Source organism: Podarcis raffonei, chromosome 16 (genome assembly GCF_027172205.1).
Source record: "Podarcis raffonei isolate rPodRaf1 chromosome 16, rPodRaf1.pri, whole genome shotgun sequence".
Lineage (NCBI taxonomy): Eukaryota > Metazoa > Chordata > Lepidosauria > Squamata > Lacertidae > Podarcis > Podarcis raffonei.
This window is the reverse complement of record NC_070617.1, coordinates 27,836,190-27,858,971: the sequence shown is the minus strand read 5'-3', so window position 1 is coordinate 27,858,971 and position 22,782 is coordinate 27,836,190. Positions and strand designations below refer to the sequence as shown.

At 46.2% G+C, this 22,782-nt stretch overlaps 1 protein-coding gene across 1 annotated transcript; it reads right to left on the bottom strand.

The window, feature by feature from the left end:
• Positions 1 to 3,296: 3,296 nt before the first annotated feature.
• Positions 3,297 to 10,216, bottom strand: LOC128404301 (uncharacterized). The gene is made up of 5 exons (XM_053369790.1): positions 10,174 to 10,216; positions 9,721 to 10,005; positions 7,447 to 7,539; positions 6,394 to 6,631; positions 3,297 to 3,522 (listed from the first exon to the last, which is right to left on the bottom strand). The coding sequence occupies exons 1-5, from the start codon at positions 10,214 to 10,216 to the stop codon at positions 3,297 to 3,299; spliced, it is 885 nt and encodes a 294-aa protein (XP_053225765.1).
• Between the last annotated feature and the right edge of the window lie 12,566 nt (positions 10,217 to 22,782).

Sequence of the window (22,782 nt, the reverse complement as noted above, 5' to 3'; positions counted from 1 at the left end):
TAGATGCTATACTCCTATTGTTGCAGCCCAGAATTGCATTGGCTTTTTTAGCTGCCACATCACAGTGTTGGCTCATGTCAAGTTTGTGGTCAACCAAGACTCCTAGATCCTTTTCACATGTACTGCTCTCAAGCCAGGTGTCACCCATCTTGTATTTGTGCCTCTCGGGTTTTTTTGCCCAAGTGCAATACTTTACATTTCTCCCTGTTAAAATTCATCTTGTTTGTTTTGGCCCAGTTCTCTAATCTGTCAAGGTCATTTTGAAGTATGATCCTGTCCTCTGGGGTGTTAGCCACCCCTCCCAGTTTGGTGTCATCTGCAAATTTGATCAGGATGCCCTTGAGTCCATCATCCAAGTCGTTGATAAAGATGTTGAATAAGACCGGGCCCAAGACAGAACCCTGTGGCACCCCACTAGTCACTCTTCTCCAGGATGAAGAGGAACCATCTGGCCCTGGAGACTTGAATACATCTAGACTAGCCAAGTGTTCTTGTACTATCTCCTTAGTTATTCTGGGCTGTGTTTCCTCTGCTGAATCATTTGCTCCAAATTCTTCAGGTCGGGCATTGTTTTCTTTATCGGAGAAGACTGAGGCAAAGAAGCCATTGAGGAGTTCAGCCCTTTCTGTGTCCCCTGTTTGCATTTCACCATCTTCTCCTCTGAGTGACCCCACTGTTTCTTTGTTCTTCCTTTTGCTACTAACATACCCATAAAAGCCTTTTTTGTTGCTTTTAACCCCTCTAGCAAGCCTGAGTTCATTCTGTGCTTTAGCTTTTCTGACTTTGTGTCTACACGTGCTGGCTATTTGTTTGAATTCCTCTTTGGTGGTTTCCCCCCTTTTCCATTTTTTTGTACACATCCTTTTTTAATCTTAACTCAGTTAAAAGTTCTTTAGATAGCCACCCTGGCTTCTTTAGGCACCTTCCATGTTTCCGTCTCATTGGTATTGCCTGAAGTTGTGCTTTTACTATCTCCCTCTTAACAAACTCCCAGCCATCATGAACTCCCTTTCCTTTTAGTATTACTGTCCATGGGATCTCACCCAGCACTTCCCTAAGTTTTATGAAGTCGGCTTTCTTAAAGTCAAGAAATTGAGTCCTAGTTTGCTTGGCTGCTCCTTTCCGCTGTATAGTAAACTTCAGAAGAGCATGATCACTCGCGCCTAATGATCCTTCCACTTCTACCCCACTAACCAGGTCATCAACATTGGTTAGGACCAGATCTAAAATGGCTGTTCCTCTTGTTGCTTCTCCCACTTTCTGGACAATGAAGTTGTCTGCAAGGCCAGGATGGCAAGAGATGCAGCCCCATAGCATCCATAGGGAAACCTGTGGGTTATCCCTGCCCTAGACAAACTTTCTTGGCCAAAGGCAGTCCATCCAGGCATCAGCCTGACAGCAAACATGGTCTTCAGCTGTATTCACCTTCAGCCTTTTAATTTCAAGGGGTCTTCTCTGAGTAGAACCCGTTACACACAACTGGCCTAAACGTGCTCAGAGTGTCAGCTAATATTCTAGGGTAGAGAAAGTTATTTTTGGGCCCTCGAGCTCTAGACATGAGTGAGTTGCAGTGAAAAAGCACCTATGCATAGCCAACATTTTCCTGCCCTGCCCCAGGTGCAGCGGGGGCAGGAGGTCTGTGTTGTCATCCTATCCTGCCAAACGCAGAGAAGATGCACCAACATCTCCCCTTAAAGGTGAGAGCTGGGACAGCAGGCATCACACACAGGCAAGAAGATTTGACCTACAACTGTAATTGAACACTCAGAAATGGAAACAATTAGCAAGGCAAATATTCAGATTCATAACATTGTGAAGTATCCATTGCTAATCCCACTGCAAAAAACAGAGAACCCTAATGATGGAGACTTTGGCCAGGAGATTCAGTTTCAATATCCGGATTTGCAGCCATAACCTGAGCACATAACTGTTTTTGACAGCCACTTTATGCCTGCACAAGCCAAGCTGAGCCCATTAAACCTCCATAACCAGACCGGAGCAATAACTGAGAAACATGAAGAGAACAAGGATCCAGGCCATGGGGAAAGTCCAAAGTAGGGCGAGCCTGAGAGGCAAACAGCTCTCTGATCTAGCTTCACCTTCCTTCTGCTTTCTTAATTAACCGGGAAATGAGGCATTTTCTATCCTATTTCAATGTCTGGATTGGAAGTCAAAAACTGAGTGCACAACAGCAGTGGCCATGTCCCTGGGACAGAGATGTCCAATCTTTCTCTGGCAAGTCTGCACAGCTCCTTTTGGAGGACTGGATTTGCAGTTTCAAGAAAAGGTTTTGCTTCCCACCTGAATGAATCCCTTCTCCCCAGCTGAAGATATCATAAGACATAAAGCCAACAAGCGACCCAGGTTTCTGTTAGTACCCTTAAAAGCTGTCCCAGTGTCCACGCTTAGAGAGGGAGAATGCTTGAATGGTTTGGGCTTGTAAAACAGTATGCCACACAGCCAGAACCACCACAGACATCTGTCTGTATACAGTGGTACCTCAGGTTAAGAACTTAATTCGTTCTGGAGGTCTGTTCTTAATCTGAAGCTGTTCTTAACCTGAGGTACCACTTTAGCTCATGGGGCCTCCCATTGCCGCCTCGTGATTTCTGTTCTCATCCTGAAGCAAAGTTCTTAACCCAAGGTACTATTTCTGGGTTAGCGGAGTCTGTAACCCGAAGTGTCTGAAACCCAAGGTACCAGTGTATATGTAAAGCGGGGATGTGGATGGCACTGTGGTCTAAACCACTGAGCTCAGTGGTGGAGAAAGCGGGGTGCATGGTGTGCAATTTGTCCTCGGTGTCATCACTAAGGTGGGGGTGACAAAAGGAGGTTTGTTTTTTTTAAAGGCTCACAAAACTGTTTAGGAGTGACTTGGTGGCTTAGGCGCCTGCAGGTTCCGCGCTGCCTGAAACAGCAGCATGGGACTTGCCTCTGCCTACTGCCTCTCCCTCAGCCCCCCTACACCTGAGGGGGAGGCGGCAGAGAGGCTGCAAGCTTCGGGGAGGCTTGCCCCGCCCCTGGCTGCAGGACACACCCCCATACCAGGCACCTGAGCGACGAACTATGCTGCTGACTGAGCCTCTGGGGCTTGCCGATCACAAGGTCGGTGGTTCGAATGTGTGATGGGATGAGCTCCCATTGCTTTGTCCCAGCTCCTGCCAACCTAGAAGGGTGTGCCTGATATGGGAGGGGGCTTCTCCCTACAAAACGTACTCCTGTGAAGTTATGCTCTTGAGTGATTCAGGCTTCTCTATAGTAAGAAAGGAGTGACAGGTTTTTGTTTCAGTTCCCCATTAGATTGCAGCACTGTGGAACCTCACGCTGCTCTCATAGTTAGAGCAGTGATAAACTGCCTCATCTTCAGCCTGGATGTTGGAGATAGTTAAGTATCCCATATTCCCAGACTCTGAGCCAGTGAAGCGATCTGGGACCCCTTCTCCCCGGGTGCTGGAGCCATACCACAGAAAGCGGGGTGCCTGCCCAGGTTTCTGCTGATACCAGTGAAAGTAATTCCAGCTACTGCCACCATTTACAAAAAGAAAAAGCACAGAAATCATGCCTTGAGTACATTTTCTATGCTTTCAGATATCACAGATGTATGATGTTCCTATGATAGGTAAATTGTGGAAATAGCTTTGACATAGTCTTATGTCAACTGAATCTTCCATACCCTCACCTGAAAAATAGCTGAGAAGTGCCAGGAAAAGCAGGGGCCAGGCCATGGTGAGCTCTCTGAAGGAGTGTGACTATCGTTCCGAGGGAGATTTAGATGGGATCCTCTTTCTCCTTTCTGGATTCCCCAAGAAATACTAAACGGATCCTTCATGCAAATTAGTTCTGTGCTGATTGGTTCAGCAAGAACTTCTTTGTTTAGCTGCTAGTGTGTGAAACCAATGAAGAAAGGACATATTTTCATAATGGTGCTGTGGGAGGTCCTCACTTTGGCCAAGATACAAAGGAGAAGGGCTATGGTGACATCAGGACAGGAGTTTGGGGCAGATGCCCATTGGGCAACCCAGCAGAATGAGCAGGAAGAATTCTCAAATACAACACAACTGGCTTCCCACGTTGGGAAGGGATGTAAAACACAATGCCATAGAAAGAGACCCCTCTTCTCCAGGGACTCCTGGGGAGAATCTGAAGGGCCAAATGCAGAGCACTGGGAGGCAGTATTTGTCCTTGGTCTTTAGGTTTTCCACCCCCAGAAGTTGGGACTCTGTAGTAACTTTTCCAAATATAGCAAGAGAACCAGTTTCAGTAGGCTACATTCTGTCCAATGCAGATCTTATTCCTGGAAATAATATACACAGAAACACTCACACAGAAACACAACTTGTGGAAACAATACAATAATTTGCTCTTCCTCCCCCAAATATGAGAATTCACAAATGTTTCCAAAGGTTTGGATAGATGGTTAATCGCATGGGAGCAAATTGGAATGGAATCTGTATCAGGTGCACTCAAAGAGATCGCTGTGTGTTTGATCTTGATGAATGGATAAGGACATGGAAGCGGGGCAAGGATCCTGACCCTATAGGGACTGAACATTCATGTGTGTGAATGTGGTGCAAAGAGTGTGACATTTTGATCAAATATAGGAAACCTAGTCCAGCCTCTCTCCCCACAGGTCAAAGGTCAGAGAACTGGAAAATCAAGAACAGTGAATACAAATGTTTTACTTACAAAGTTTTGGGGAAACCCCAAACCTGAAAAGATACCCATGAATCCTAGCTGAAATTATTATTGAATCTCGGATTTTCCTCCTACCTATAATTTCAGCAAAGCTCATCTAAAGTGCACATTTAAATTCATGTCATTCCAGGGAAGTTCAGATCATGATTTCTGGTTTTCAAGGAACCCCACCCTGCCCTCTTTGGGTCATTTTGCAGATATCTGTTAGCACAACCTTATTCACAACACAGTCCACACCCACAGCCTTTTCCTTAGGGAATGCCAGCAAGGCTGCACATGATAGGTGAGTCTTGCTTTGCCCAAGACTGCCTGTCAAAAAATGTGGAGTCCATTCATGGAGGAGATCATTTCCTTAATAGCATCAGTGTGACTAAATAACCTGATATCATCAGACATTTCTTTCAAAAACAAAGAACAATCAACTATGACCAGTGATGCTTTTGGGTGCTTCTGGTTTCTCACTCTAGGCAGGAAGAGCAAAGGTTTCTGACTCAGTTCCCCATCCAGCAGCATCACGGTGATACTTCAACCCAACATTGCTCTCCTGCGCACCACAGTAATAAACTGCCTCATCTTCAGCCTGGGTGTTGGAGATGGTTAAATAGTAATTGTTCCCAGAGGAGCGACGCAGTGAACTGATCTGGGATCCCTTCTCCCCTGCTGGTCCCAAAGAGCACCAAGCGAGGAGCCTGTCCGGGTTTCTGCTGGTGCCACTGAAAGTAGTGCCAGTTACCACCATGACTGGCTGTGCAGGAGAGTTTAGCTGTTTGGCCGAGGGTCACAGATGAAGAAGCAGACTGGGTCACTGTTGGTTGTGAAGTGACACCTGTACAAAGAAATAGGAAATAAATCATGACTTTGTTAAGTTGCACAAGTTACACTTTGTGTACATGTACACTTCTTCAGTCGTATCTGAAGTGTGCATGCACATGAAAGCACATACCAATAACAAAATTAGTTGGTCTCTAAGGTACTACTGGAAGGGATTTTTTTATTTTGTGTTCATTGAGTCTTCCATACTTTTATTCATTTATTCATTAAAAAAATATATATTCCTCTGTCTCATAAAATAGAAGATCACCATGGTTTACAACAATATAAAAACAATAAAATCATGAAAAATTAAAGAAATGTTAAAAGCAAAAAGAAATTAAAATCAAGCATCCATAGACAATTGTGGGGGATTTACTTGAACATTAGCTGAGAAGTGTCAGGAAAAACAGAGGCCAGGCCATGGTGAGCTCTCTAAAGGAGTCTGGCTTCCCTTCTGAAAGAGATCTAGATGGAATCCTCTTCATCCTCTCTGAAGTCCCCCAGAAATACCAAATGACTCCGTCATGCAAACTGGCTCTGTGCTCATTGGTTCTGCAAGAACTTCTTTATCTCCTTGCATTTGCATATAGGTGAAGACGGACAGATATACAAAGCTTCTCCCCTTCAAAGCTTCCAAAAAAGTTTGACTGGAGCTAAAAAGCATTGGTTTGGGGGGGGGTGACCAGGTGGTATTTAACATGGTATCACTTCACTGTCTGCATCCCTGTCTCCAAATAAGTTGATGTCATCAGAGATTCTTGTCCAAAACAGACAATACACATAAAGGCTCCAAGAAACTCTTGAATGATTTTGCCTGCCTCACCCTAGAGAGTAAAGGAGAAGGTTTTTGTCTCACTTCTCCATCAGATTGTACCACTGTGGAACCCTTGACTGATGCTGTGCTCCCAGTCACAACAGTAATAAACAGGCTCATCTTCAGCCTGGATGTTGGAGATCATCAAATAGCCCATGTTGTCAGAGATGGAGCAAGTGAACCGATCAGAGATGCCTGTTCTCTGGCTAGATCCATAGCACAGAAAAAGAGGAGCCTCTCCAGGTCTCTGCTGAAACCAGTGAAATCCATCCCATTTACTGCCACCATTTCTTGAGCAGGAGATTTTAGCTGTTTGGCCCAAGGAGACAGACTCAGAGGCAGATTGAGTCAAGGTTGGCTGTGAACTGACACCTTGAAAAACACACACAAAGAAAGATTACGCTTGAGAATCATAGACTCGTACAATTGTAGAGGTGGAACACCCCCAGGGGTCATCTAGTCCAACCCCCTTCAATGCAGGAATATCAGCTAAAGCTTCCAGGACAGATGACCATCCAACATCTGCTTAAAACCCTCCAAGGAAGGAGAGTCCACAACCTCTAGAGTCCTACCCTCCAGAGCAGGAGAAAACAAGCTTGTTCCCTCTTCCATGTGACAGCCTTTGAGATATTTGAAGATGGCTCTCATATCTCCCCACAAGTCTCCTCTTTTCCATGCTAAACCTACCCAGCTCCTTCAACTGTTCCTCATAAGGCTTGGTTTCCAGGCCCTTGATCATGTTGGTTGAGAAGTGACTGTGGACAAATGGGCTTTGCATGCTTTTTAACTCTTTAGTTCAAAAGCTCCTCTGGCATCAACAAAATTAGGCCCCAGAGTGCTAGTTCATTATCAGCTCTGGGGAGGAAAAGTGAAGGTTTTTGTCTCAGTTCCCCATCAGATTGTATCACGGTGGAGCTTGTTACTCCCAGTGTACTCCCAATCAGCACAGTGATAAAATGCCTCATCTTCAGCCTGGATGTTGGAGATCGTCAAATAGCCCATGTTGCCAGAGACGGAGCCTGTGAACCGATCAGAGATCCCTGTTCTCCTGCTAGATCCATAGCACAGAAAAAGAGGAGCCTCTCCGGGTCTCTGCTGAAGCCAGTGAAATTCATTCCACTTACTGCCACCATTTCTAGAGCAGGAGAGTTTAGCTGTTTGGCCCAAGGAGACAGACTCAGAGGCAGGTTGAGTCAAGGTTGGCTGTGAACTGACACCTTGTCATCAAGAAAAATGGGGGAAAGCATGAGTTGGAGACATTCTGCATGTTCTCAGATATCACAGAGGCACTCAGTCTCCATGACAAGCACAGAGTGTTACTGGGGCAACACAGCCGGATGGGCAGGGTATAAATAATAAAATTATTAAATTTTTATAGTGGGAATTTGCTTCTGGCATGAGTCCTCCATACCCTTACCTAAGCAGAAGCTGAGAAGTGTCAGGAAAAACAGAGGCCGTGCCATGGTGAACTCTCCAAAAGGGTGTGCCTTTCTTTGGGAAAGAGATCAAGATGAGATCTTCTTCCTCCTTTCTAAACCTCCCTATAAATACCAAACGGGTTCTTCATGCAAATTGGTTCTACAGTGATTGGTTCTGCAGGAACTTATTTAACTCCTTGTCCAAAGCCAATGTTCTAAGGAGACATTTGCAGAAGAGTGATGGGGGGAGTATTCGAAACTCCCATTATTCAAGGCTTGTTCTGCAATAAGAAATTTCATTAGCGTGAACACTTTCTGACATCTGGACGCAGTGCTGTGCCTAAGATTTCAGAATAAAACTGCAGAGTGGAAGGAAAGGAGGACTTTTTCCTGCCTCCCCACTTCCAGCCACTCTCTGAAGACTGGAGAAGAGACCCTTTAGTGGGGAATCATAGCTTTGTTTTTGGCAGTCTTCAGATGAGTTCTAGACCATGTGAAAAACGGATATAAGATTTTAGCTACAGTTCATTCATTTTCAGCTTTGTATTCTTGTTATTAAAAAGTGTGCCTAGACATTCCGTTGTTGTGCCCTTAACCAAAGTGTAAAGTGCCATTTAGCTCCTAGCTTTCATTTCTCAGAGCTTCGGACCAGGAGGTGCTCTGGCAGGACCCTGCTAATGTCTCAGTTTCAGTGAGAAAAATTCTTGGAGGGGATGTAACATTTGTTGAGGAATATGTGTAAGGTTATTCTTTCTCACCATTAACACCAAACACTTTTTAAAAAGGAGAGGCTTGGCAGGTGTAGTAAATTTTCTGAAGATGTGATTAGTTCCATTGTTCCAATTAATGGCCAAGACAGGGCTGATTTCCATATACTACACACACACACACACACACACACACACACACACACACGTGCATCTAAGCTTCTCGTGGAAACAACCATAGACTGCCCTCTTCCTTCCAAGGCTTTGCAGATTCACAAAACTTTTCAAAGCATGAGACACAGGTGAATCGGTTGGGAGTGAGGTTGTCTCGGCCTCTGCTGTGTGCACACTGACAGTTATGGTTGGATTTCTGCGCACAAATGAGTAGGAAGGGCAGCTGGGGGTGAACAGCTGAGCAGGTGTGTCCTTCTGAGCTGCCTCCTGCTTCATTGGCTGTGCAGGTGCTGGCGATGCTCACACTCTCCGTGCCAGTTAAATTCTATGAAATGTGGGGAAGGTGGTCCAACTTCTTCCCCTACGGACAGAGGCAGGAAATGTCAGGTTCTAAAGCATTTCTAAGAAACCAGTTAAATGCAATTGTAGTGGGACAGTGTTTGAGAACATGAGTCCAAGATGAAAAAAGTATATAAACAGGTTAAGAAGAATTCCTGGAGAGAGATAGCTCAGTTGGTAGAGCAGGAGACTCTGAATCTCAGAGTTGACACTTCAAGACCCATATGGGGCAAAAGATTCCTGCATAGCAGGGGGTTGGACTAGATGACCCTCATGGTCCCTTCCCACACTTCTACGAAAGTTCTGGACCTGTTCCAACTGGACTTCATCACCAACTGCCCTAGGGGAAGGATCCTGATGACTTTTTCATATGCATCCCACCTCAGGAATTTTGCCAAAACATTTGCTGCCCTTCAGTGTATTTTGAATGCAGTTTCTGTTCTCATTCGCTAATGGAGAATGGCTCAAAAAATAAGACAACAGCTACACTCAAGGCCAACTGAAGCCCTATAAAGCCCTAACATTCCTATGTGGTTGTGTCACTGTGTGCTGCTCACTGCTGTCATCAGACAGACAGTAATAAACAGCCTTCTCTTCTGCTTCAAGATAGGAAATGCCTCAGCTGGCAGAGTTAACAGGTTGGCACTTTCATGCTCAAAAAAGCTCTTGAATCATTCAGGTTACCTGCTCTAGGGAGGAAGAGTGAAGGTTTTTGTCTCACTTCCCCATCAGATTGTATCACTGTGGAACTTGCTACTACCAGTGACCTCCCAGGCACCACAGTGATAAACTGCCTCATCTTCAGTCTGGATGTTGGAGATGGTTAAATAGCCAGTGTTCCCAGAGCCTGAAGCTGTGAACCGATCTGGGATCCCTTCTCCCCTGCTGGTGCCATAAAACAGAAAGAGTGGAGCCTGGCCAGGTTTCTGTTGATACCAGCCAAAGCTGCTCCAGCGACCACTACTTCTAGAGCAGGAGAGCTTCACAGTTTGGCCCAGGGACACAGACTCCGAGGCTGGCTGAGTTACAGTCTGTGAAATGACACCTTTGCAAAAAGAAAAAGAAAAAAAGGCTATGCATCATTTTCTGTGTTTATAACGATCAGAAAAGCATTGTGTTTCTACGATAAATTACATGAGGTAAAAGGGTTTGTTGCTTGACCCATTATCTAAGCACAAGACGCCCTGATCCCATTAACCAACCAGAACCAGACCTGAGCAGTAGCTGAAAACTGCAAAGAGAAGGAGCCAAGCCATGGTGAAGTCAAAGGAAGGGAGTGTCCCAGAGACAAACAGCTCTTCAATCTAGCTGCACCTTCAACCTCCTCCTCCTCTCTTAAATCCCCAGAAATGAGAAATGATCTCTCATGCAAATAGGTCTGCATCCATTGGCTTTGTTAGAGGCATCATGTGGAAATGTGATGAATGTCTAACAAATGACCACAGAAATTTTTTTGCCTGAAGTGGGTGATGTAAAACAAGGACATAATTTATTTCCCCATGTGAAGGACAGGGGTGAGGAACCTCAGGACTCAGGGCCAAATGTCTGGCAGTCCATCTGGTCTTGGGTTTTCCCAGGACATGCCCCCTTTCCCAAGGACACGCCTCTCACTGACATGGCTCTGTGCCCTCCTCCATTGCTTTGGTCTGCCTAGACCAGGGGTCTGCAACCTTTAAGACAAAAAGAGCCACTTGGACCCGTTTCCGAAGAAAAAACAACTGGGAGCCGCAAAACCATTGCGACATTTAAAACAAACATATCTCCGGAGCCGCGATCTGACAGCGGGCGGGAAGGTGACGTCGGGACGGTGCGTGACTAACGCACGCACCACCCCCATGCAACGTCACAGCCAGTACAGCGCCCGCCACAGTGAGGAGTGTCGGGGCGCACAATGTGCCTCCTCCCCTCGCTAGTATCCGCCCCGGAGCCACGGCAAAGATGTAAAAGAGCCACATGCGGCTCCGGAGCCGCGGGTTGCAGACCCCTGGAATAGACTGCATCCATGAATGATGATTGTATCTCTGGCCTGCCTAGGCAGAGGATGGAGAGACATGTGCATCTGACTTTGGCATGGATGGAAAGTGGTCTAGTGGGCAATGAGAAGAGTCTCACATTGATTGCTCTGACCGCCCCCTTTTTGACTCCTGTATGCTTACCACTTGCAGGTGGCCCCTAAAAGGGGGAATGTGGCCCTTGTGCTGAATACCTTTCCCCCCAGCCCTGGTCTGGAGGGACGGTGTGTGTGTTTCATTTATGTCCTGAAGCTGCACAGGAACCTGAAGGCAAAGATGTCTTCATTCTCCAGGCTGCTCACTGCACTGCAGCAAAAGTGGGGAGCCAGAATTGCAAAAGCAGCCAGAGGGATGGGCCAGTACAGCATCCCTTGTTCACCCCCTGACTCACAAGGGAGAGGTCGATTAACACCAGTTTCATGTGTTCTCAAAACCAGCTCCAACTGGGGGTAGATTTGGGGAGACCATTTCATAAAATCAACCCAGTTTTATAAGATGAAGACAGTAACACCATCTTCCACACCTATCCAAACATTTCTCCATACTCCATCAAAATGAACAAAGGTCACGATAAAATTCGAAGGAGATATTCCTGGCAGGAAAAGCACTTTGGGAGGGCTCAGCGCAGAGCTTCTTAGGGATGTAGTAGCCTGGGAAGGGGGCTTGATTGGAGGAGAGTCCTGAGGGCCAGAAAGACAGGCCTGGAGGGCCACACCTTGCCCATGAGCTTGAGGTTTGTCACCCGTTCTGCATATAGAGAAAGAAGGGCTGAAGCCATTAACCACTAATGATCAGGTCCTAAATCTGGGAGAGGAATACAAAGTCAGAACCAGGCCCCCTTCAAGATGCCTGTTTAGCTCATTCATCACCTGAGTGTATTATAAGGTAGATCAGTTGTGTGCAGACACTGGAGTTTCATGCATGAGGAACACCCAGATAACATGCTCATCTGTTTAACTTTTTACTGCAGGTGCAAATCTGTCAAATGTAGAGAAACGGAACTAACTTCTCCCCCTGGTGTCTAAAGCTCTGATATGCACAAAGGGAGGAGGTCATGGTGATGGTTCCCCACCTGTATGCTGCTTTGTTGGGGGCCTGACTAGATGATAACCCAGCTGGGCCATGGTTGGGTTGACGGGGTAGATGGAAAAGTGAGGACAGATCTTCCCTACTCCTGGCAAAACACAAAGATAAAGCAGAGAATCCTGGAGGGTATCTTGTTTCCATCCAGATGTTGTTAGACTGCAACACCCTCCACCCCTGAGCTTTCAGATGGTTGTTTATTGAATCTAGGATTTTCATCAAACCTATAATTTCAGCAGAACTCATCTAAAGTACACATTTGAATTCATGTCATTCCAAATGAAATTTAGATAATGATTTCTGGATTTCAAGGAACCCCATCCTGCCCTCTTTGGGTCATTCTGCATTTTGCTGATATCTGTTGGCACAACCTTATTCACAACACAGTCCACACCCACAGCCTTTTCCTTAGGGAATGCCAGCAAGGCTGCACATGATAGGCGAGTCTTGCTTTGCCCAAGACTGCCTGTCAAAAAATGTGGAGTCCATTCATGGGTGGAGATCATTTCCTTAATAGCATCAGTGTGACTAAATAGCTTGATATCATCACACGTTCCTGTCAAAAACAAAGACCGCTCAACTATGACTAGTCATATTTTTGGGTTCTTCTTGTTTTCTCACTTTAGGGAGGTAGAGCAAAGGTTTTTGTCTCAGTACCCAAACTGGTTGTAACACGGTGAAACGTTTTACTGTTGCCTTCACAAGCAAGACAGTAATAAACTGTCTCATCTTCAGCCTGGATGTGGAGATGGCTAAATAGCCAGTGTTCCCAGAGATAGAGGCAGTGAACCAACCGATCTGGGATTCCTTCTCCCCTGCTGGTCCCATAGAGCAACAGGTGCAAATCTGTCAAATGTAGAGAAACTGATCCAACATCTCCCCCTGGTGGCTCAAGCTCTGATCATCCCAATGGATGTATATAATATTGCACAATAAAATACTCACTTTTTCAAAAGAACAGATTTACCAGAGCAGAACTGACTATTTCCTTTTAAGCAGTCTTCTTGCCAAGGAAGCAGTCTTCAGTCCTCTTTGCTCACTGCAGGCTTGAGTTGCCTCCCCTTTCGCTCTACAATGTGCATCAACAAATATCCTGCCTCACATCTTTCAAATGGCATTGCAAAGTGCTCCTCAGGATTTGGAGAGGATTACGAATGGCTATCTTCTGAATATCTGGGACCTTGTCAATAGTTGTATTTTGGGATCAGGGTGTGTGTAGGGCAGAGGTTTCCAACCTGTTTGAGTCCACCGCTCCCTTGACCAACTACATTCTTTCTGCGGCACCCCTGTGGGGCTCAGGAGCCCAGTTAGGTCACCCCTTGTCTGCAGAGCCAGCGGCCCCTCACCCCTTTTCAAGTCCCCTCCCTTGTGGAGTTTTCCCTCAGCCTCCTCTCCTCTCTCCTCTTCTGGGGAGTCATCTGGGCAGCCACTGGTCTCTGAGCTGCCCCCACCCCACCCCAAAAAGAGTTGCCTTTTCACACTGCTCCACAGGGTCCTGGGAAGCACCCCCTGGCCAGCCCCAGAGGCATCATGCGTCTGGGGAGTTTGTAGCCAGGGCAGCTGCAACAAACACTGTGCAAACCCCTGGGAGGGAGAGATGTGAGAGGGCATCAGAGGAGGGAGGGAAGGAAAGAGGGATGGAGCCAGTGTTGCCAGCGGAATCCCTGACCATCGTTCAAGGCACCCCAGGGTACCAAGACACAGAGCTAATGTAGCACCCTGCTTGTGGTTAACGCTTAGCTGGAATGAAATATTCAAGGCAGCAATAGAGAAATTAAAATAATAATTGATTTGTCAGACAAATAAATGATAGGCACAGTGGTATATGGTTACCAAAGCTCTGCCTGCCCTCCAGCCCTGATGGCCAGCACTTATATTTCCTCAGCCCAGCGCCCTTGCTCCTCCTTTGGCTGCCTCTGTCCAATCAGCCTGGTTGAAATTCCTATTGGCTGTTTGCTAGAACCAATCATAAAAGATACACCCATTTCCTATTACCTTTTATGGGAGACAAAGAGCTATATTTCCTTCTATCCATAAATGGCAGACAAGTAGCCATATATCTTACATTTACCTCGACAAGGCACCTTAATTAAGATTTCACCTTTTGCCCTATTGCCCTATTCACTGCAAAACAGATGGCTAAAACAGATGGTGCATGGTTTTTAATTTCATCTTAAACAGAGATCTTGGGTTCACCTTCTCACACGCCATCAATGAAATAAGAATCTAACATAAGAATCTAACATTTCTTACTTTCTAAATCCTTTGCATACTTACATTTAAGCCAATATATTTCATACATTAACATATATAGCTTTTTAGAACTGAAAAGGCCTTTTCAAAGTAAAAAGGAAACAGCTTCAAAAAACCTCTTCAGTTTACAACCCCCTTTCCCCAGCCAGCTGCTGTTTCCATTAGCTCTTGCCCTTTAACCTTAGGAAGATGTGGCCGAGTCTGATGGGAGGCACAATAATTCTTACTATTTACCAACTCTTAATTAGTGTTTTTGCAGCTTGATTGTATTCTGTAATATGTATGGTCAGTATGACCTTTTGCTCCTAGCCTGTAATTTCCTTTTACAACTTTGAGAAATGTGTCTCCTGCAATAAATCAGGAGGGCCCTTGATCAAGAAGATAAACAACTGCCAGAGTACTCAGCCAGCTGCTTTATGTCTGGCATGAAACATACAAACATTTGCAAATATATTTTTTAAGCTCATTTTAAAATGCAGGTCTTGATCAGATGCCTCACTAATGGGGCCTCCCGCTGCTGCCATGCTGCTGGAGCACAATTTCTGTTCTCATCCTGAAGCAAAGTTCTTAACCCGAGGTACTATTTCTGAGTTAGCAGAGTCTGTAACCTGAAGCATCTGTAACCTGAAGCATCTATAACCCGAGGTACCAGTGTGTATGTAAAGTGGGGATGTGGGTTGAACTGTGGTCTAAACCACTGAGCACAGTGGCGGAGGAAGTGGGGTGTGGCGTGTGCAAATTGTCCTGGGTGTCATCACTAAGATGGGGGTGACAAAAGGAGTTTTTAAATAAATAAATAAATAGGCTCATGAATAAATAAATAAATAGGCTCAATCACAAGGTCAGTGGTTCAAATCCTTGCGACTGGGTGAGCTCCTGCTGCACTGTCCCAGCTCCTGCCAACCTAGAAGGGTGTGCTTGATAGGGGAGAGGGCTTCTCCCTATAAAACGTACTCATGTGAAGTTATGCTCTTGAGTGATTCACGTTTCTCCACACTAACAAAGAGGAGTGAAAGGTTTTTGTCTCAGTTCCCCATTAGATTGCAGCACTGTGGAACATCACGCTGCTCTCATAGTTACAGCAGTGATAAACTGCCTCATCTTCAGCCTGGATGTTGGAGATAGTTAAGTATCCCATATTCCCAGACTCTGAGCCAGAGAAACGATCTGGGACCCCTTCTCCCCGGGTGCTGGAGCCATACCACAGAAAACGAGGTGCCTGTCCAGGTTTCTGCTGATAACAGTGAAAGTAATTCCAGCTACTGCCACCATTTTTTGTGCAGGAGAGTTTAATAGTTTGTCCCAGAGACACAGATTGGGAGACCGGCTGAGTCACCGTTGGCTGTGAATGGACACCTTTACAAAAAAAAAAAGCACAGAAATCGTGACTTGAGTACATTTTCTATGCTTTCGGGTATCACAGGTGCATGATGTTCCTATGATAGTTAAATCGTGGAAATAGCTTTGACGTTGTCTTATGTCAGCTGAATCTTCCATACCCTTACCTGAGAAATAGCTGAGAAGCGCCAGGAAAAGCAGGGGCCAGGCCATGGTGAGCTCTCTGAAGGAGTGTGACTATCGTTCCGAGGGAAATTTAGATGGGATCCTCTTTCTCCTTTCTGGATTCCCCAAGAAATACCAAACGGATCCTTCATGCAAATTAGTTCTGTGCTGATTGGTTCAGCAAGAACTTCTTTATTTAGCTGCTAGTGTGTGAAGCCAATGAAGAAAGGATATATTTTCATAATGGTGCTGTGGGAGGTCTGCATTTTGGCCAGGATAAAAGGAGTAGGAAGGGCAGCTGGGGGTGAACAGCGGAGCAGGTGTGTCCTTCTGAGCTGCCTCCTGCTTCATTGGCTGTGCAGGTGCTGGCGATGCTCACACTCTCCTTGGCAGTTAGATTCTATGAAATGTGGGGATCATGGTCCAACTTCTCCCCCTACAGACAGAGGCAGGAAGTGTCAGGTTCTAAAGCATTTCTAAGAAACCAGTTAAATGCAATTGTAGTGGGACAGTGTTTGAGAACATGAGTCCAAGATGAAAAAAGTATATAAAAAGGCGGGGAAGGATTCCTGGAGAGAGATAGCTCAGTTGTTAGAGCAGGAGACTCTGAATCTCAGAGTTGACGCTTCAAGCCCCATATTGGGCAAAAGATTCCTGCATAGCAGGGGGTTGGACTAGATGACCCTCATGGTCCCTTCCAACTCTTCCATGAAAGCTCTGGACCTCTTCCAACTGGACTTCATCACCAACTGCCCTGGGGGAAGGATCCGGATGACTTTGTAATATGCATCCCACCTCAGGAATTTTGCCAAAACATTTGCTGCCCTTCAATGTATTTTGAATGCAGTTTCTGTTCTCATTCACTAATGGAGAATGACTCAAAAAATAAGACTTATTGGAATAGCATCAGCTACACTCCAGGCCAACTGAAGTCCTATAAAGACCTAATATTCCTATGTGGTTGTGTCACTGTGTGCTGCTCACTGCTGTCATCAGACAGACAATAATAAACAGCCTTCTCTTCTGCTTCAAGATAGGAAATGGTTCAGCTGGCAGAGTTAGCAGGGTGTCACTTTCCTGCTCAAAAAAGCTCTTGAATGATTCAGGTTACCTGCTCTAGGAAGGAAGAGTGAAGGTTTTTGTCTCAGTTCCCCATCAGAATGTACCACTGTGATACTTGTAACCACCAGTGCCCTCCCAGGCACCACAGTGATAAACTGCCTCATCTTCAGTCTGGATGTTGGAGATTGTTAAAGAGCCAGTGTTCCCAGAGCCTGAAGCTGTGAACCGATCTGGGATCCCTTCTCCCCTGCTGGTGCCATAAAACAGAAAGAGTGGAGCCTGGCCAGGTTTCTGTTGATACCAGCCAAAGCTGCCCCAGCTACCACCACTACTTCTAGAGCAGGAGAGTTTCGCAGTTTGGCCCAGGGACACAGACTCTGAGGCTGGCTGAGTTACAGTCTGTGAAATGACACCTTTGCAAAAAGAAAAAGAAAAAAGACTACGCATCATTTTCTGTGTTTATAACGATCAGAAAAGCATTGTGTTTCTACGATAAATTACATGAGGTAAATGGGTTTGTTGCTTGACCCATTATCTCAGCACAAGACGCCCTGATCCTATTAACCAACCAGAACCAGACCTGAGCAGTAGCTGAAAACTGCGAAGAGAAGGAGCCAAGCCATGGTGAAGTCAAAGGAAGGGAGTGTCCCAGAGACAAACAGCTCTTCAATCTAGCTGCACCTTCAACCTCCTCCTCCTCTCTTAAATCCCCAGAAATGAGAAATGATCTCTCATGCAAATAGGTCTGCATCCATTGGCTTTGTTAGAGGCATCATGTGGAAATCTGATGAATGTCTAACAAATGACCACAGAAATTTTTTTGCCTGAAGTGGGTGATGTAAAACAAGGACATAATTTATTTCCCCATGTGAAGGACAGGGGTGAGGAACCTCAGGACTCAGGGCCAAATGTCTGGCAGTCCATCTGGTCTTTGGTTTTCCCAGGACATGCCCCCTTTCCCAAGGACCCGCCTCTCACTGACATGGCTCTGTGCCCTCCTCCATTGCTTTGGTCTGCCTAGACTGCATCCATGAATGGTGATTGTGTCTCTGGCCTGCCTGGGCAGAGGATGGAGAGACATGTGCATCTGACTTTGGCATGGATGGAGAGTGGTCTAGTGGGCAATGAGAAGAGTCTCACATTGATTGCTCTGTCTGCCCCCTTTTTGACTCCTGTATGTTTACCACTTGTAGGTGGCCCCTAAAATGGGGAATGTGGCCCTAAAAGGGGGGATGTGGCACCATAAAATTTGAAGGAGATATTTCTGGCAGGTAAAGCACTTTGGGCGGGCTCAGAGCAGGGCTTATTTGAGGTGTAGTAGCCTGGGAAGGGGGATTGATTTGAGGAGTGTCCTGAGGGCCAGAGAGACAGGCCTGGAGGGCCACATCTTGCCCATGAGCCTGAGGTTCATCACCCATCCTACAGATAGAGAAAGAAGGGCTGAAGCCATTAAGCACTAATGATCAGGTCCAAAATCTGGCAGAGGAATACAAAGCCGGATCCAGACCCCATTCAAGACGAATGCTTAGCTCCTTCATCACCTGAGTGTATTCTAAGGCAGATCAAGTTGTTTGCAGGCACTGGAGGGACGATGTGTGTGTTCCATTTATGTCCTGAAGTTGCACAGGAAAACCTGAAGGCAAATATATTTTCGTTCTCCAGGCTGCTCCTTGCGCTGCAGCAAAAGTGGGGAACCAGAATTGCAAAAGCAGCCAGAGGGATGGGCCAGTATAGCATCTCTTGTTCACCCCCTGACTCACAAGGGAGAGGTGGATTAAGACCAGTTTCATGTGTTCTCAAAACCATCTCCATCTGTGTGTAGATTTTGAGAGACAATTTCATAAAATCAGCCCAGTTTAGCAAAATGAAGATAGTAACACCACCTTCCAGGCCTATCCGAACATCTCTCTGTACTCCACCAAAGAGAGCAAAGGGCAGCATAAAATTCGAAGGAGATATTCCTGGCAGGAAAAAGCACTTTGGGAGTGTTCAGAACAGGGCTTATTTGAGGTGTAATAGCCTGGGAAGGGGGCTTGATTTGAGGAGAGTCCTGAGGGCCAGAAACAGGCCTGGAGGGCCACCTCTTGCCCATGAGCCTGAGATTCATCACCCGTCCTACAGACAGAGAAAGAAGGGCTGAAGCCATTAAACATGAGTTATCAGATCTGAGAGAGGAATACAACATCAGAACCAGACCCCCTTCAAGATGACTGCTTAGCTCATTCGTCACCTGAGTGTATTCTAAGGCAGATCAATTTGTGTGCAGACACTTGGGTTTCATGCATGAGGAACACCCAGATAAAATGCTCATCTGTGTAACTTTTCACTGCAGGTGCAAATCTGTCAAATGTAGAGAAACGGAACTAGCATCTCCCCCTGGTGTCTGAATATCTGATATGTATAAAGGAGGTTGGGAGGAGACCATGGTGATGGTTCCCCACCTAACTATATGCTGCTTTGTCAGGCTCTGCAGTAATTGGTTCTGCAAAAACTTATATAACTCCTTCTTTATGTCTGTCCAAAGCACATCTTCAAAGGAGACATTTGCCCAAGAGTGATGGGGTTTGGTTCTCACTCTGGCCAGAAGAAACAGGAGCCAGCAATGGAGCTCTCAGGACAGAACTTGAGGGCGGACGACCGAGGTTCCTATAGCAGAGTCAGCAGGAGGTTTCCTGAAGACAGCAGGTCTACTGGCTTCACACATTTGAAGGGACGTTAATGCACATTCCCATCTAAAGAGCCTATCTCCCCAATTAGTCCATTAATTCCGCAACATAGAATTACCTCAGCTCAGGGGTGAGGAACCTTTTTCCGACAGAGGGGTTCATCCCCATCTGGGCAATTTTCCAGGTTGGGTGGGGCCTGAGGCAAAACCGTTCAGAGCAACACCTTTAGATTTTCATCCTTGCACCATAGGATAGTTTCTGCACTCTCAGCCCACGATCGAGTCCTCATTTTCAGGCAATCCAGAGGCATTATCAGAGTTCAAAAACAGAATCTGGATGGCCAAAAACACTGAAGGAGACTGCTAAGTGTGGAGAGGGGGTGTCCTGGGGAGAGAGGGGCAGCTTAAGAGGGGAATGACTTGGGGAAATGGGGAGGCCTGGGAGATTTTATTTGGGGCCCAGCCGAGAGGATTCTCAGCTCCACACTAACAGCAGCACTGGAAAGAGCGGCAGCCAAACCCAGAGAATGAACATCATAGCTGTCAACAGTCCTGTTTTAAGTGGGACATTCTGGGATCACTACTACTTGCATCCAAGAATGCCTGTATTTTGGTCCAGCGCTCTGCCATGGGTCCTCACACCAGAGCTCTGAACCCAAAAAATGCTCTCTCTGGTGTGAGTCAGCAGGGTGATTGCCAGAACACCTTCCTGACTCTTCTGACTTGCACCAGAAGGTGCTCCGGACCAGAAGGTGCTCTGCCACAACCCTGCTAAGACTCAATTTCAGTGAGAAATGTATGTAACTTTTGTTGAGGAATAGATGTAAGGCTATTCTTTCTCACCATTCATGCCAAACACTTTTTAAAAAGAGGGGCTTAGAGAATTTTCTGAAGATGTGAATAGTTCCCTTTTCCCACTTCCTGGCCAAGACAGGGCTGATTTCCAAATAACATGAAGAAGAAGAACGTGCGCGCGCACACATAAACGCATGCATATAAGCTTCTCGTGGAAACAACCATAGACTGCCCTCTTCCTTCCAAGGCTTTGCAGATTCACAAAACTTTCCAAAGCATGAGACAAAGGTGAATCAGTTGGGAGTGAGGTTGCCTCAGCCTCTGTTGTGTGAACACTGACAGTTATGGTTGGATTTCTGCGCACAAATGAGTAGGAAGGGCAGCTGGGGGTGGAAAGCTGAGTCGGTGTGTCCTTCTGAGCTGCCTCCTGCTTCCTTGGCTCTGCAGGTGCTGGCGATGCTCACACTCTCCGTGCCAGTTAAATTCTATGAAATGTGGGGAAGGTGGTCCCACTTCTCCCCCTACAGACAGAGGCAGGAAATGTCAGGTTCTAAAGCATTTCTCAGAAACCAGTTAAATACAATCGTAGTGGGAAAGTGTTTGAGAAGATGAGTCCAAGAAGAAAAAAGTATATAAAAAGGAGGGAAAGGATTCCTGGAGAGAGATAGCTCAGTTGGTAGAGCAGGAAACTCTGATGCCTCATATTGGGCAAAAGATTCCTGCATTGCCAGGGGCTGGACTAGATGACCCTCATGATCCCTCCAAACTCTTTTATGAAAGCTCTGGGCCTGTTCCACCTGGACTTCCACCTGGACTCAAAAAAGCTCTTGAATCATTCTGGTTACCTACTCTAGGGAGGAAGAGTGAAGGTTTTTGTCTCAGTTCCCCATCAGATTGTATCATGGTGATACTTCCAGCCACCAGTGCTCTCCCAGGCACCACAGTGATAAACTGCCTCATCTTCTCTCTGGATGTTGGAGATGGTTAAATAGCCAGTGTTCCCAGAGGCTGAACCTGTGAACCGATCTGGGATCCCTTCTCCCCTGGTGCTGGAGCCATACCACACAAAGCGAGGAGCCTGTCCAGGTTTCTGCTGATACCAGCCAAAGCTGCTCCAGCGACCACTACTTCTAGAGCAGGAGAGCTTCACAGTTTGGCCCAGGGACACAGACTCCGAGGCTGGCTGAGTTACAGTCTGTGAAATGACACCTTTGCGAAAAGAAAGAGAGAAAGAAATGCATCATTTTCTGTGTTTATAAAGATCAGAAAAACATTGTTTTTGTAGGGCAAATTACATAAGATAAATTGGTTTGTGGCTCTCCCCGTTATCTCAGCACAAGCCTTTAAACACCCAGAACCAGACCTGAGCAGGAGCTGAGAACTGCAAAGAGAAGAAGGAGCCAAGCCATGGTGAAGTCAAAGGAAGGGAGAGTCCCAGAGACAAACAGCTCCACAATCTAGCTGCACCTTCCTCCTCCTCCTCCTCTCTTAAATCCCCTGGAAATGACAAATGATCTCTCATGCAAATAGGTCCACATCCATTGGCTTGGGCAGAGGCATCATGCTTAGCGACAAAGGGGGTGATTTGCTTAAGGAAGGTCCAGTCCTTGGTATGCCAGTTAAAAAGAAATATATCAAATTGCGGGAAAGTTCAAGAGGAATCTGCCATGAGCATCAGAATACTGGACCAGGATTGCTGTTTACTGCACATTCATCCTGATTAGTCTGCAAGAAAATTGAACCAAGTCAACTGTTTATTCTGCCTCCATTCACACCTTTTTGCAGAGAGAGCCAATGAAACATTTGAAATATCATTCTACACTTTCCCATTTCCTCTCCTTTACACAAAAGTCTCAATCCTTGAATCCTTGAATCATGTTTCTGGCCTGTCTTCATGAAGGATCAAGAGATACATGTGCTAGGCAGAATCCTCTGACTTTTGCATGGATTGAAAGTGGCCTAGTGTACAATGATAAGAGTCTCACATCTGTTGCTCTGCAGGACTCTCTCCAAGCTATAGACTGAGAAACTGCAACTCATCCAGAATGCGGCAGCTAGACTGGGGACTGGGAGCAGCCGCCGAAACCATGCAGCCCCATAGCATCCATAGGGAAAGATGTGGGTTATCCCTGCCCTAGAAAAACTTTCTTTGCCCAAGGCAGTCAATCCAGGCATCAGCCTGACACAACACATGGTCTTTGGCTGTATTCACCTTCAGCCTTTTCATTTCAATGGGTCTTCTCTAAGTAGAACCTGTAACACACAACTTGCCTAAACATGCTCAGAGTGTCAGGTAATATTCTTGGGTAGAGAAAGTTATCTTCCAGCCCTTGAGCTCTGTACATGAGTGAGTTGCAGTGAAAAAGCAGCTATGCATAGCCAACATTTTCCTGCCCTGTCCCAGGTGCAGTGGGGGCAGGAGGTCTGTGTTGTTATCCTATTCTGCCAA

Excerpts from the sequence above, each read along its gene's own strand:
- LOC128404301 (XM_053369790.1), bottom strand. The coding sequence starts at position 10,216 with ATGGCTTGGCTCCTTCTCTTTGCAGTTTTCAGCTACTGCTCAG. Across the intron at positions 10,006-10,173 it reads AGTTTTCAGCTACTGCTCAG|GTGTCATTTCACAGACTGTA; the intron begins GTCTGGTTCTGG and ends CTTTTTGCAAAG. Across the intron at positions 3,523-6,393 it reads GAGCACAGCATCAGTCAAGG|TAGCTGGAATTACTTTCACT; the intron begins GTTCCACAGTGG and ends AAATGGTGGCAG.